The sequence below is a fragment of the Nannobrachium achirus genome (genome assembly GCF_963921795.1).
Source record: "Nannobrachium achirus genome assembly, chromosome: 10".
Classification (NCBI taxonomy): domain Eukaryota; kingdom Metazoa; phylum Chordata; class Actinopteri; order Myctophiformes; family Myctophidae; genus Nannobrachium; species Nannobrachium achirus.
In genome coordinates this window covers 25,546,718-25,560,700 of record NC_137819.1, presented here as the reverse complement: position 1 = coordinate 25,560,700, position 13,983 = coordinate 25,546,718, and the positions used below count along the sequence as shown (strand labels likewise).

The 13,983-nt window shown below is 44.2% G+C and overlaps 1 protein-coding gene across 1 annotated transcript in view; it reads left to right on the top strand.

The window, feature by feature from the left end:
• csmd3b (CUB and Sushi multiple domains 3b) overlaps positions 1–13,983 on the top strand; it is a gene marked incomplete at both ends in the record, with an annotated part of 797,030 nt that overhangs the window by 661,006 nt on the left and 122,041 nt on the right. The window contains 4 exon segments of the mRNA XM_080735998.1: positions 148–335; positions 1,029–1,147; positions 2,129–2,204; positions 2,809–2,925. Coding sequence (XP_080592124.1) covers positions 148–335; positions 1,029–1,147; positions 2,129–2,204; positions 2,809–2,925 — 500 coding nt within the window.

Below are 13,983 nucleotides of genomic sequence, written 5' to 3'. Positions count from 1 at the left end.
CTAGCGGCAGCCCCGACGGCAACCGCCTGTAGTGTGGAGGGCACCTTCAAGTATCAGTAAAAAGGGAAGTTGCTGTCTAAATATTTAACCATTTCTCCCCCTCTCTACATTTTCTCCCTCTTTATTTTCTCCCCCTTGTGTCTGTAGTTTCAGCATTGAGCCTAACTATGACTTCCTGTATATCTACGACGGTCCGGACAGCAACAGTCCCCTCATCGGTAGCTTCCAGGACAGCAAGCTGCCCGAGCGAATAGAGAGCAGCTCCAACACCATGCACTTAGCCTTCCGCAGCGACGGATCCGTGTCTTACACCGGCTTTCATTTGGAATACAAAGGTACGTACAGGAGGAGACACTGTTTGTTAATTCAGTGGTTCTCAACCTGTGGGTCGGGACCCCCAGGGGGGTCCCCAAATTATTTGGGGGGGGGGGGGGGGTCCCCAGATGATTAGCTTAACGTGCAACATTGTTTTCTCACTTAACAGTAAACAAACCAACCTAACGTTTAAGTGTATAGAGGGTATCTGCACATTTCTAAAGTGACAATTTAAGGACTTTTTAACACCTCTAAAATGGCAAATTAAACATTGGCTAAATTGACAAATATTAGAGGCAGAAATTGTGAAAATAGCCGATCTACGTGCTCACAACATGCTCACAACGCCTCGCAACGCGAGGTGTTGTGAGTACAGTATGTAGATCTGCTATTTTCACAATAGAACTGTGTTATACAAAATGTAATGCCTCAACTCTTAGTGCTCGTCAGGGTGGGGACGGGTCCCCAGTTAAAATATGATTATTTTGGGTCGCGGCCTGAAAAGGTTGAGAACCACTGTGTTAATTTATTGTGACATATCGCTGGTTTACAGGTGTACAGAAGTGGGTGAAATTCGTTACTGTTATTATATGGAACGTTACCCGCGCACATTAATCTCTCTCTCTCTCTCTCTCTCTCTCTCTCTCTCTCTCTCTCTCTCTCTCTCTCTCTCTCTCTCTCTCTCCCCTCTCCCCGGTCCATTCTCCCTCCAGCCAAGCTGAGGGAGTCGTGTTTCGACCCTGGCGTGGTGCTGAACGGGACCAGACTGGGCTCCGACTACAAGCTGGGCTCCACCGTCACCTTCTACTGCGAGGCCGGATACGTTCTGCAGGTACCAGCGACCGCACGACTTCAACAGCACTGACACACTGCGTGTGTTCAGACGAGCAGCCACAAAGCGACATGCTGCATATCATTTGCAGTGGAAGCCAAGCGCCATGACGCGTGTGACACGAAGGGGCTAACGCCGCTCAAATATGTTTGTGCTGGCTTAAACCTTTTTTCAGCTCTACAATGACGCAGTGAAGCGTCTCTCTCGCTTTCTCCGACACACGGATGCCCGCTTGGTGACGTGTTGAGCAACACGTTAATGGCATCTCTGTGACGGCTCAGTGGTTGCCTGGTTAATAAACCAGACCAAACACAACAACATCCCCTGGCGGTAGTGGTGTTGTAGTACGGTCTGGAACCGATCCATTGAGATTCTATTTCCTCAACCAGCTTCAAGGCTTAGCCAATCAGGGTTGTATGCTTGGGGCATGTGGTTTGGGGCTTGCGTCAATAGGCTTTAGCTCGCCCCCCAGAAATGAAAGCTCTTCCTGAAATCCCAGACTCTCTTCCCAAAATGAAGTGTGTGATAGAGGCTGGCAACGCCAGGCAAGCTCAGTGGTCCACAACGTGGGGTTCAGGGGGCCCTCAGGTTTCCTCGAGAGAGTTCCAAATCGACCGCTACAGGTCTGCAATGGAACCAAATGGACCCTTACGGGTCCATTTGTACACTCTCAGAGTTATAGGGATCCTAGAAATAAATACAAGGTTTGAGAACCACTGGTGTAGCTGACCACGCGTGGCTGTTTTGTAGCTTTAGTCGCTGCTAGTGTGAACGCGGCATAACATCTGGTTTAGGTGTTTTGGTTCTGGAGGTGTTTCAAGGGTGCTTGAACTTAGCCTGGCGTTCCAGACTGCAACACCACCCCCTGTTGGTGGTGGAAGGAAGTGTGTGAAAGAGGCTGGCAGCGCCAGGCTAGCTTGAACTCACATTGTGTGTGAGATAGAGGTGTGTGATTTCTATCTCCGTCTTTGTTTCTCCAAGGGTTACTCAACTCTGACCTGCAGTATGGGAGATGACGGCCGACCAGGGTGGAATAGAGTTTTACCAAGTTGTCAAGGTAACACACACATGCACGTAAAGTAGGCCTATATTGTGCACACACGCACACACACACGCACACACACACACACGCGCACACACACACACACGCCCACGTTAATTAGCGTTCATACACACATGGTGTGAAAGAGAACATTATCTTGTTGTCAAGGTAACACACACACACACACACACACACACACACACACACACACACACACACACACACACACACACACACACACACACACACACTTAATAAAGAGTGGAGTCTATTAACAGTCACCATGCATGAACAGTTCACTGTGGAGATAATTACATTGTTCAACTAGACATGTCTGCAAAACACACACACACACACACACACACACACACACACACACACACACACACACACACATCTAATCTATTACATTTGTTCTCTGTGTGTGCGTGTGCGTGTGTGTGTGTGTGTGTGTGTGTGTGTGTGTGTGTGTGTGTGTGTGTGTGTGTGTGTGTGTGTGTGTGTGTGTGTGTGTGTGTGTGTGTGCGTGCGTGCGTGCGTGCGTGCGTGCGTGCGTGCGTGCGTGCGTGCGTGCGTGCGTGCGTGCGTGCGTGTGATTGCGTGTACGTTCCACCTCCAGCGCCGTGTGGCAGTCGGTCCACAGGTACAGAAGGAACGGTTTTATCACCAAACTTCCCCAGAAACTACACTTCTGGACACAGCTGTGTCTACTCTATATCTGTTCCCAGAGAGTTTGGTAAGTTACTGACACACACACACACACACACGTGCATGTGTGCACGAGTGCGCCTACACACACACAGGCACACGCGCTCACAGTATAAAAGAGCATAAGAAACCTTTTCACTTCTTTAATCGATGCACATTGTACTATAAACCCCATTAGATAAGATCTTGTACCAAGGCTCTCACACCTTGGAAGGTTTTAATTACAGCCTCTAGTGTTAATAATGAGAAATGAGATCGCCCCGTTTTCTTTTCTCCGTCGTGGTTTTAACGTGTTCTTCTTTTTATAGATTAGGAACTTGTGCTTCATTAAAATGGTACAAGTAGACCAACATGTAGAGAGGAACAATTCACAAGTACATATGTGTCTGTGTAACCATGGTTCTTTTCAACTGAAGGGTAACCAGAACCTTGCATAACCTTACACTTTGCAGAAATGTTTCTTATGTTTCCATTACAAACAGATTTTTATATATATAGTTTTGGAAACATATTCATAAATTGTGAAAATCTACAGTCTACACCAGGGTTCCCCAATAGGCGGCCCGCGGGCCATTTGCGGCTACAGTCCCACACCAACCCCAGTAATAATGGTGGTATAAGAGCAGCAACAACACTAGTATATTGTCATTGTCGGGTGGAAATCTCGTATCTCCAAATGTGTACGTTCTTTCGCAAATCATACAAGGCCGTCGCACAAAAGTAGTGAAAACAGCCGATCTACAAGCACACAACGCCTCGCACCGCGAGGCGTTGTGTGCTTTTAGATAGGCTGTTTTCACTAGTTTAAATCATTTTTAAAATGATAAATTCAAAACGAACGGTTTTGGACGTACAAGATTTTCACCCGACAACGACGAAAACTGTCGCTGGAGTAGCGGGAACGCCACCGTCGCCCCCTGCAATGTTGTGGCCCTCGGCTTGGTACCCTTGATATAATTCGGCCCTTGGGGAAAACTAATTGGGGAACCCTGGTCTACACGCTCATAAGATGTTACATAGTCGTCCCAACGCTGCGGACAGGCCGCCTCACGGGTACCCAGACTCGCCTCCAGGGGGTCGCATGGGGTTCAATGGCCTTGCGCCGGTGACCCGGTGCTGTGTTGCTCTAGCTTCTGGTTCCAGTGTCGTCACCTTAATGTAGCTCGACCAGACCAACAGCACTGCTTTCTCATGGGTTCCTAAAACTCTGCCTAGTTACTTCTTCCTCCTAAGCAGTGCCCAAATTAGGATCTGATAACCTTATCTGAAACCAAGCCGAACCTGTGAAATCCATGACATGGTGTTGCATGTTCGCTTAGTTGAGTAGTTGAAAAGAGCCATAGCTGGATCTCCTCTGAACACTCCTTAACACATGGGAAGCCAAGGTTTCTAACATTTCTAGCTGTTGCTGCTGCCGTCGTTCACTTACGCTTTAATTTTGAAGAGCCTCGGAAGCTTTGTGCGTGTGACGTGAGTGTCCACTGACGATTGAGGAGGATAATCCATTTGTTTACAAACGCTCGCGAAACTAAAATCCAAACCGGGGCCGACCATCGCGGTAAAGTGTCGTGTCGCCGTGAAAACAGGCAGATCTCTGCTTCCCTGGCATTCTTTGCACCTTATTCAGAGATAAAGCCCTTTTTATGTTTCAGCATAGAATAGAAATCAATGCAGCCTAGACGCGTCATTTTGCTTCTCTGCGAGCCACGTTATGACGTATGGACCAGGGTCTTTCACAGACAACACAACATGCGCGCAGCTGCATGCTGCACCATTAACCCTTTGTCTCATTTTTGGCAGAGCGACCTCCAGTGGCCGTATCTCGTTACTGAACGAGTTTGGCTCCTTGGGTGTTAAGGGCCAGTCAGACAACTCTGACTGAAATGGCATAAATATCTATATGCATATTCAGTGTCAAAGGTTCTGTCTCGTTTCTATACGATTCCCTAAGGCAATCGTATAGAAACAGAGCCCACAGGTGGATCACCACTGGGGTGATTGTAGGATTGCAAAAAAAACTGTCATAGATCTAAGCACAAAGCAGCAGCAGAGCAGCAGCATAACAGAAAAGCAAAAAGAATGAGCAGTAAGCAGGGAGGTTTAAATAGCTCACACCAATCAGATGAAGAGATCACGTGACTGATCCTCTCCTTGGCGCTGCTCTTGAGTTGTCTGCCTGAACCAGGGACGTGCTGGGCCCCTGATTCAGCCCGGGAAAAATAGTTGGAGAGGCCCTCATTGCGCGTTATAGAGAGAGATCTCTCTATATAGCGTTGCTGCTACTCAAAGATTTGCCGTTTCAGATCATGACAAGTGACAAGCCAGTGGGCCAATTACTGTACATGAGTTATATTTCGTCATTGTCAGGTGGAAACCTTGTATGTCCAAAACCGTTTGTTTTGTATTTATCATTTTAAAAATGATTTAAACTAGTGAAAACAGCCGATCTACAAGCACACAACGCCTCGCACCGCGAGGCGTTGTGTGCTTGTAGATCTGCTGTTTTCACTACTTTTTGTATGATGGAGCAGGGCTTTGCTTTGCGAAAAAATTTACAAATTTGAAACTTGGAGATACGAGGTTTCTGCCCAACAGTGACGATTTACTTTGTTGGCCGCCCAGCCCCCAAAATGGACTTTTTATTTAATTTTTTTTCATAATGGCCGGTCTGGACTGGCCGGGAATGAACCGGCCGTTCGGGAGCTGTCCACCTTTTCCTAATGGCCAGCACGTCCCTGGCCTGAACTAGCTCCACAGGCTTCGCATCATTTGCTCCTTTGTGCAGTACTTGTAGAAGGGGAATCTCACACACAACCAGACACTTCTTGCCATGGGTATTGAGCTTGATAAAGGTTCTCATCATTGCGGTGACATTTGGAAAGGAGGCTGTTTTTATCACGTTTGGTCGTCAGAGCTGTCATAACCGACAAGGTCTGAAGGTAGAATGATTCTTCACTTACAGAGGATACTACAGTTGAACATGGCATTTTCCCTGCCCTTCCAGAACGGTTTCAGTGCCTTTGCCGCATTAAATAATTCAGTAGAGAGAGGAAACAAGAATGTACTGTATAAGTGATCACTAATTATCCACACCAAGATTATAATCTAACATTAAACACTGGAATACGTATCCAGTCATTGAAATATTTTGCCTCCAAAATCTGTAGAATGCACTGGGATAAAAACAACACCTGTAATGTAATAATAATAATAATAATAATAATAGATAGATACCTATTTCGTCCCACGAGGGAAATTCAGTATTTTCAGCCCAACCCAGCTGATTCGCTGCCCACAAGGAGCGTGTGAGCAATTAGGGGTTAAGAGTCTTGCTCAGGGACACACATCGACATTGCTACCCTGGCCTTGAATCGAACCTGGCACAACAATCCCCCTCCAGGCGGGCTCCCTAACCATTCAGCTATGCCGCCCTTAAGTACATGCAACATCAGCCATACAGTTTTCAAGATGTATAATTCTGCAATGTCTATGGTATCTAAAGATAAGTTACTGTGATGATTTACAGTGTGTGGACACAACAGTAATACGTTTGACCTTCCCCAATGATAAGCAGCGGAACTTCTAAGCGATAATATATACTTCACAGCACTATTAGCGTACAGGTATACAGTATCATTGCTTAGAATATATAATACAGTATAATTAGTATAGTACACACCATACATTCCTAAATCATGATTGTGTATAATGGAAAATAGTCTTGCTACACGAACAATGCGAGATTTTCTGTGTAGAAGCTCCATCCTTATGCAATCCCGTCCACTTTCATAGCTGTCTGCTCTCCGTCTTTGATCTTAACAAGCCTTGTTAAGTGTCATGACAACCAGGGTCACAGGGGAAGGCAAAGCAATTCTCTTTCAAAGTTACAGTCACTCCGGATTGTAAAATATTCATGACATTTGTTCAATAATTCAATAACCTACACGCCGTGAGTCAAATATAATTAAACAGGAACTCGAGAACATATTTATTCTGTGTCATCAGCCATTCATTTCTACCCCCGCCCCCTAAAAATATGGCTGATTAGTTTTAATCTGGCATTTTATCGCCTCACATTAATCAGCACGTGAAGGAAAATCAAATGGTCAACCTCTAATCTAAACTTCTTTGCTGCTCGTAGAGTGACCCAGTAAGTTATGTCCGTCTTAACAGGATTTGTAATTTGTTATGACTATAAATACTGAAATGAAACCACAATTGAAATAAAAGCTCGTTAAAGATTAAATCCATGGCTTGTTTTGACCACATGATCCCTATAGCGTTCCTATTCTGGGTTCCAGCAGATCTGCAAGTTCAAGCTCGTAGAGATACTATTTTCCGCAAACATATATACTGTATTTAGTGTAGAGGGAAACATGGAAGGGATTCTGATCAACTAAGTATATAGGGTTTAAGTGGTTAATTAATACAATTAAGTAATTTTAATCTGTATGGTAATGCAACATTTCTCAAAATGGGTGCAGAATATTTGTGTTTCAAATGTTTTTCACTTCTTGAGAAATGGAATTTCACAATATGGGTTTAAATGTCAAGTACAAAGCTATTTTCAATCAGTTCAAAACGAAATATCTCTGCAGGGGGAAATTGTTTTTCACATAACCCCCAATGTGCTCTAACATTACCTGTCAGCTTATGTCAGAGGCTAGATGAGAGAGAAATATGAATAGGCTTCTTAATAGGCCCTTCGTTTGTTCTTTACCCTTTCTGAGCACTGTGAGCAGATGCGGGGTAGTCTGTGGGTGTCTACAGTAGAAACAGCTCCCGTAACCCTGGTCTCAAATCTCGACCACGCATTAACAACAATGGCAGCGGAATCACTTTTCTGGTCGTGTTCTATGCCTGGATCTAGTTTCTCCATTTCTATGCTCTAAACTGCTGGTGCGAGCGAGGGACATTTGCAAGCCGCGTTCATTGCAAATGTCCTGTATTTTACAAAAGATTGCGTTTGGAAATAATGGATGAATATTTTTCTATAACATCGCAAAGGTAAGCTACTTTTAAGCTACTTTGATGGCAGTTTAAGACATCCTAGTGGCAGTAAGAGTTAAATCAGTAAGAGATATTTTTGGTTAAAACAAACGTTATTTGTTAAAAGATCCATATTGTGATTATAATCTCTAGCATTTTTGTTCAATAACACAGGTCCCCCTGTCTCTCCAGCTCATTAGTATAGAGAAAATAAATGTTCAGGAGGGTTGCCATGCCAGTTTCAGACAATCAGGAGAGAGTACACATTATCAACTTAAAATGTTGTTCCAGTTCTAATTGTCTGCTCATGTCTTGGTTTCATCACTTCGAGTTGAATTTGTTAATCCAGTATCCTATATGAGTTCTCTCTCCTGATTGGAAAAAAATGGTATCCCAACCTTTACTAAAAAGGGAGACTCCTGTTACTGAACAATAACTACTCTCAGAATATAGAGCTATTTAACACTTATTTTTTGACAAAACAAATATCACCTACATTTAAGATACTGTAACAAGGTGGAGGTGGTCTCCCTACTATTTGGACCGTGGTGTTGGGACTCTTTTTCAGCCTTCTGGTTGGTCCCTGACTGACCAACCAGCAGGCTCTTTCTGCCTCGTTCTGCCCTGGTTCCACCTTATATGGTTGTTTATGTTGAATTTGTCAAAACATCATTTTTGGAGAAAAAATGCACGTGAGATGTTCCTTTTTACTGACACCAAGTTTAAAATCATAATTGAATATACAGAACATCAATACGAAGCAACTGAAAAACACGTTATTTCAATGGTAGTGGATGGAGAAACAGGATTTTTGTCCAACCAAGAAACAGCAACCAATGGGTGCGAAGAGGAGCACAACCATGGGCGGGACTTGACAAAGGGTCCATTGCATCTCTCAGTCACGGCCGGAGCTTTAATCCAGTTTCGTGTCATGTCATATTCCTGGGCCTCGGTAATGAGAATATCAGTTCAAGCCAGGAGGCAGAGCAGAATAAGAGTGCAGCAATCGGGAGAGATAAAGAGAGACAGGGATGTTGTCTTCAGGAAGGAACCGTGCTATGAAGCAGGGGGCTTTGACTTAATAAGGGAAAGGAGGTTAATATTAATGCTAGCTTTCATTTCCTTAGATACAGCTGTCAGGCAGGAGGAGTACTTCTCAGTAAAGTAAGAGGGGAGGTGTGGGAAGAATGCTGCTGCAAACCCAAGTTCTCCAATGAATAAAATAATAAAAAAGGGTAAAATAAACAAAATACATATTTTAAAGAACTGAACTTTTCCCCACATTCCTCTCAAAGTGGGTTAAAGAAAAAGCACCACTCTAAAGCCAGTGAACTGACAGTTTCCCTGTGTCAGCCATTCAGGAACCTTTTAAAAAACCAAAATCACACGGCTCATATTCTGCATATGCTGTATATTCAACTTGACATCGGCTGGTTCTCAGCGAACATGCACATCATCAGTCTAGCTCATTCACAACCACAGCAATAGATAAGATGGCACAGTAGTGTCACAACACCCCTGCCTCCTGAGGTCCCTCTGCCAGACTGTTGCTCATAAATAAGTCATAAAATAGGGTGAGTTTGCGGAACATGGCTTACCATGTTCCGCTCACTGTACTGTAGCTCTGTATACTCTATGTGCAGTGGTGTAAAGCAACTACTTTTACTCCACTACATTTCTACTTTTACTACATTTATTTGCGAACTATTTAGTTACTAGTTACTTTGTAGATTTTGATTATTACTACAAAACAGCCCGAGAGTATCCACCTGTTTCCGCGGGAGTTTACTGGAGATTATTTGGACCACACTTCCGGTTTAACAGCAGACATACAAGCTCACGTCGCGTCGCAGATACAACCCGTTGTGAGCTTGTAAATCACACTCGGCTGCGGCGCCGGAAGCTCGGTACAACGTCTGCGCAATGCACTATGGGGCGTTGGAAACCCGTGGATATACATCGCGACGCATTGTGAGCTTGTAGATCGGCTATTTTCAAAAGATTGTTATACATTTTGAAAACTTTAAATGGGTCATTCCTGCATAATGAGTACCTTTACTTTTGGTACTTTAAGTACATTTTGATACCAATATTTTTTTGCACTTTCACTCAAGTAAATTCAGATTTCTGTAACAGAGTATTTCTACATTGCAGTATTGATATTTTACTTTTTCCACCACTGTGTAGTATGTGCATTGTGCATGTATCAGTACAGCAAAGCAGATGATTCAGCAAAGTGTAGAATAATGGCGGCACGCTGCTTTTGTCTTATCCGCGTGTCTTTCTCCTTTTATTTGTTGCATTTCATTGGGAGACCGAAGTGTGTTCCCAAAGCAGAGACCTTAATGCTAGTGGGGGTCTTAAAGTTCTTGACTCTCAGCTCCCAACATGACGGGCTGTATCGCTCATCGCTCGGGCATGGCACGCAAGCCTCAAGGCCGCACCGCCTGCCCGCACAACTTGTTCTCAAGTGATTTAAGGACGTTTATATGATTTAAGGACGTTGTCTTCCCCAACACTCCCGGGGAAAACAAACATAGTGCCTTCGCTTGATATGTCCGTGTGGGAACTCTGAATAGATGTTTCCTCTGCCTCTTGTTCGGTACACGCCCGTACTGAACCGAATGCCCCGCACTGAAACTTATTATGGATACAAATGATAAACACAGCGATTCAATGGAAATTACATAGACATTTTATTTGACCGCCTTGTCTGCTAAGACATTATTGCTGACCGGCACAAATGGTCTCTTGCTCCCTGACAACTCTGAATTAGTCTCTGCTGCCTCCAGCCTTTCCCCTGGCATATAAAAAATGTGTGAACTCTGTTAAATGTCTGAAACACTGCGCACACAAATGCTCAATGAGAAGGAAATTGGGTTCAACTTTTGGAGGGCTTGTGGCACCAGCAAGTGGCTGTACAATTTAAAATGAAAACTTTACAAGTGGGCTCTCCATAGATAACATTACCAGATTAACAAATGAGCAACTAATGAATAGACCATAATGGATAGTGAATCTTTTAAAATGCGGATCCAACTGCTGGTTGGATTAACATTTGTTAAACAAAGTTGACGACGTAAGTAAAAGTAGTGATATTTTTTGGTGAACACAAAATATGTTTTTGTTAAAAGGTTAATCATCGCAACAGGGGTCTCCCTGTCTATCCTGCTCTTTAATAAAGATAAAATATGCATGTTCAGGTGGTTTGCACTTTTTCAGACAATCAGGAGAGAATACCAGCCAGTGTTCCAGCCAGGTCCAATGTTGTCTGCTCATTTCTTTGCGTCATCACTTCCAAATGCCCTCGTCTATCCTGTATCCTATGTGAGTTTTCTCTCATAATTGGATAAAATTGGTATCCAGATCTGAAAACGTGTTTTCTGTTTACTAAAGAGCTGGAGAGACAATAAGGAGACTCCCGTTACTGAACAAACACACAATGATCACTATCAGAATATAGAAGCACCTCCTAAACCATATTTTCATCGTTCACTGGTCTCCAAGTGGTCTTTACTTGGTCTCCACCTTTTTTCCTTCTACACCAAATCTCAAATAGCCAAAATACAAGCTGCTATTTTCACCAAATGTTAGCATATTTCCCGGATGTTCAGTTATTATGTCCAGAACAGTGTCGTAGAAATAGAGAGTTATGACACTTCCGTCGACTCCCATAGTAAGCGTGGAAAGCCTATTTACTCTCTGGTGGGAAGCTTACGCATGCGCACGCATGGAGCCTGTTCTCATTCCTAGCTAGCCTCTGCTGCTCTTCAGCCCGTCCGCCCCATTATAACCGAGGCATTTTCACTCGCAAGGTAAGTAGATTAAATCACGTCTTTTTCACCCTTTTAATAATGTTATCTACCTTGGAGAGGCCCGTGAATGCGTTAACATGGTGAAAAAGATGTGATTTAGTCTACTTACCAGCGAGTGAAAATACCTCGGCTAGAATGGGGGCGGACGGGGCAGGAGAGGAGCAGAGGCTCGCTAAGAATGAGAACGGCTCCATGAGACGGCACTTCCGGTCTGCGGCGAGTTCAAAGCGTGACGCCACTCTCCCTAGAACACACTGGTCCAGAATATGGAAACTAGGGACTTGGCTGACCGGAGTACCCAAGGGCTTGGCCTTATTTTTTCCCTCTCCACGAAATATCTTCGTCGAAAGTAGACAATCTACAAGCTCACAGCGCATCGCCTTGCAGAGCGTAATGAGCTTGTAGAGCAGCTACTTTCTCTGAATGTTTGCCCCACAATAGAGAAGCTGCATGTGGTTAATTCCCTCTACATCTCCCGGACACTCTCTGTTCACAATTACAGTACCAAACCATCATCATCTTGAGAGAATGAACTAGAATCAAGTTGAAATGTTATTTCCCACGAGGATTGTGAAAGATAGATACAATCAATGCAAAAGCTTGATTCTAGATCGAAACAAGTCAGACTAGAAGAATGAGTTGCTGTTTAGATATCGATGTAGTTGGGTCAATGCATCGACGTCACAGATGAATCTTTACACCCTGAGTGTGTCTTTACACCCTGAGTGTGTGTGTGTGTGTGTGTGTGCGTGTGCGTGTGCGTGTGCGTGTGCGTGTGCGTGCGTGCGTGCGTGCGTGTGTGTGTGTGTTGGGGGGGGGGTCAGATGTTTCTATCCAGCCCTATTCTGCCACTGTGTGGAGTCTCTTTGAACTGTGTGGAGCTCATTAAGCACATTATGACCAAGGCTATTTGGCTGTGTCATTATAGTAGGGTGACCAACCATCCCGCTTTGGCCCAGGTTTGGCCCCGTTTCCAACATTCACTGCAACATTGGCCCGGTTTTCGCCACAATTAAAATAATAATATTGTTTCCAGAGGTTGCATGATGGACGTCTACCATGTTCTGTTCATGAACTTGCTAACCTAACTAATAAGAAAACGTATGAAAACAATGCATCGCGTAGCTAGATTCAATGCTGATCCTTTGTTTGGGGTGCTGAAAATATGCTCATCCTACATTACAGGCAAACATTTATTTGATTATTTTTCAATAGCAAAAAGAGCAGATCTACAGACTGACGACGAGTGGGCCGGTATATTATGTACTATTTTCCCCGTGCAACACCGCCGTACGCCTCAGCGTAAAATAGAGCTCAAGTGGTTACGCAGGTGTGTGCTGTTTAGTCATCACAGACTCAGCTGGCCTCGGTGGAGAGACGAGTCACTGTGCTCACCACGTTACCTTGAAGCCTACGCACAGGGGAGCCCATTTAGCAATTTCTACTACTCACAAGCCGAATGCCATCCATCTCTGTAAGCCCCCCGACATCCACCCCCACCTTCCCTGCCCCCTGCTTACACCTGTGAGCCATGGCGCCTGGCTGAGACGGATACACAAACAGTGCTGACTATTTTACCCACTAGTGTTATTCTTTCACCCTCCATTCTTTATATACAGTATATAGATATAGATATAGATATTTTTGTAATTATTATTTGTATTTTTGAGCGGTGGTCACAACGCTCCTATACGTGGCCGTGTGTGTGGGTATGTATGTCTGTCTGTCTCCGTGTCCGTAGCCTGCAGTAACCTTTTCTGACCACACATGTTAAGGGAGGGGCGCTGTTGCACACACACACACACACACACACACACACACACACACACACACACACACACACACACACACACACACACACACACACACACACACACACACACACACACACCACCGCTCAGTTCACACGAGTGTGATTTTTTTTTTTACTTTTATGGGTAATTGTGGAGGAGGGTTCCAGAAGGTGTTAGTATTATTGCTACACTATATTAGACACTTTAACACTATATACATCAGCTATTTGAAAATAGCCGATATATAAGCTTACAACGCGTTGCATTTCTCTGGTTTCTGAATCCAAGCACCCACTTTACCCGATTACAACTTTTTGCATGAGAAATAAAGCACCATAACTAATTCAGTAACAGATAAAAAGGTAATCAGCAGGTTCACAGTAAATTACATTTTCCACAATCTCTCACGCACCCCCTGTTGTACCTCCGAGTACCCCTAGGGGTACACGTACGTACACCCTTTTGAGAAACACTGATCTAATAGAAAAA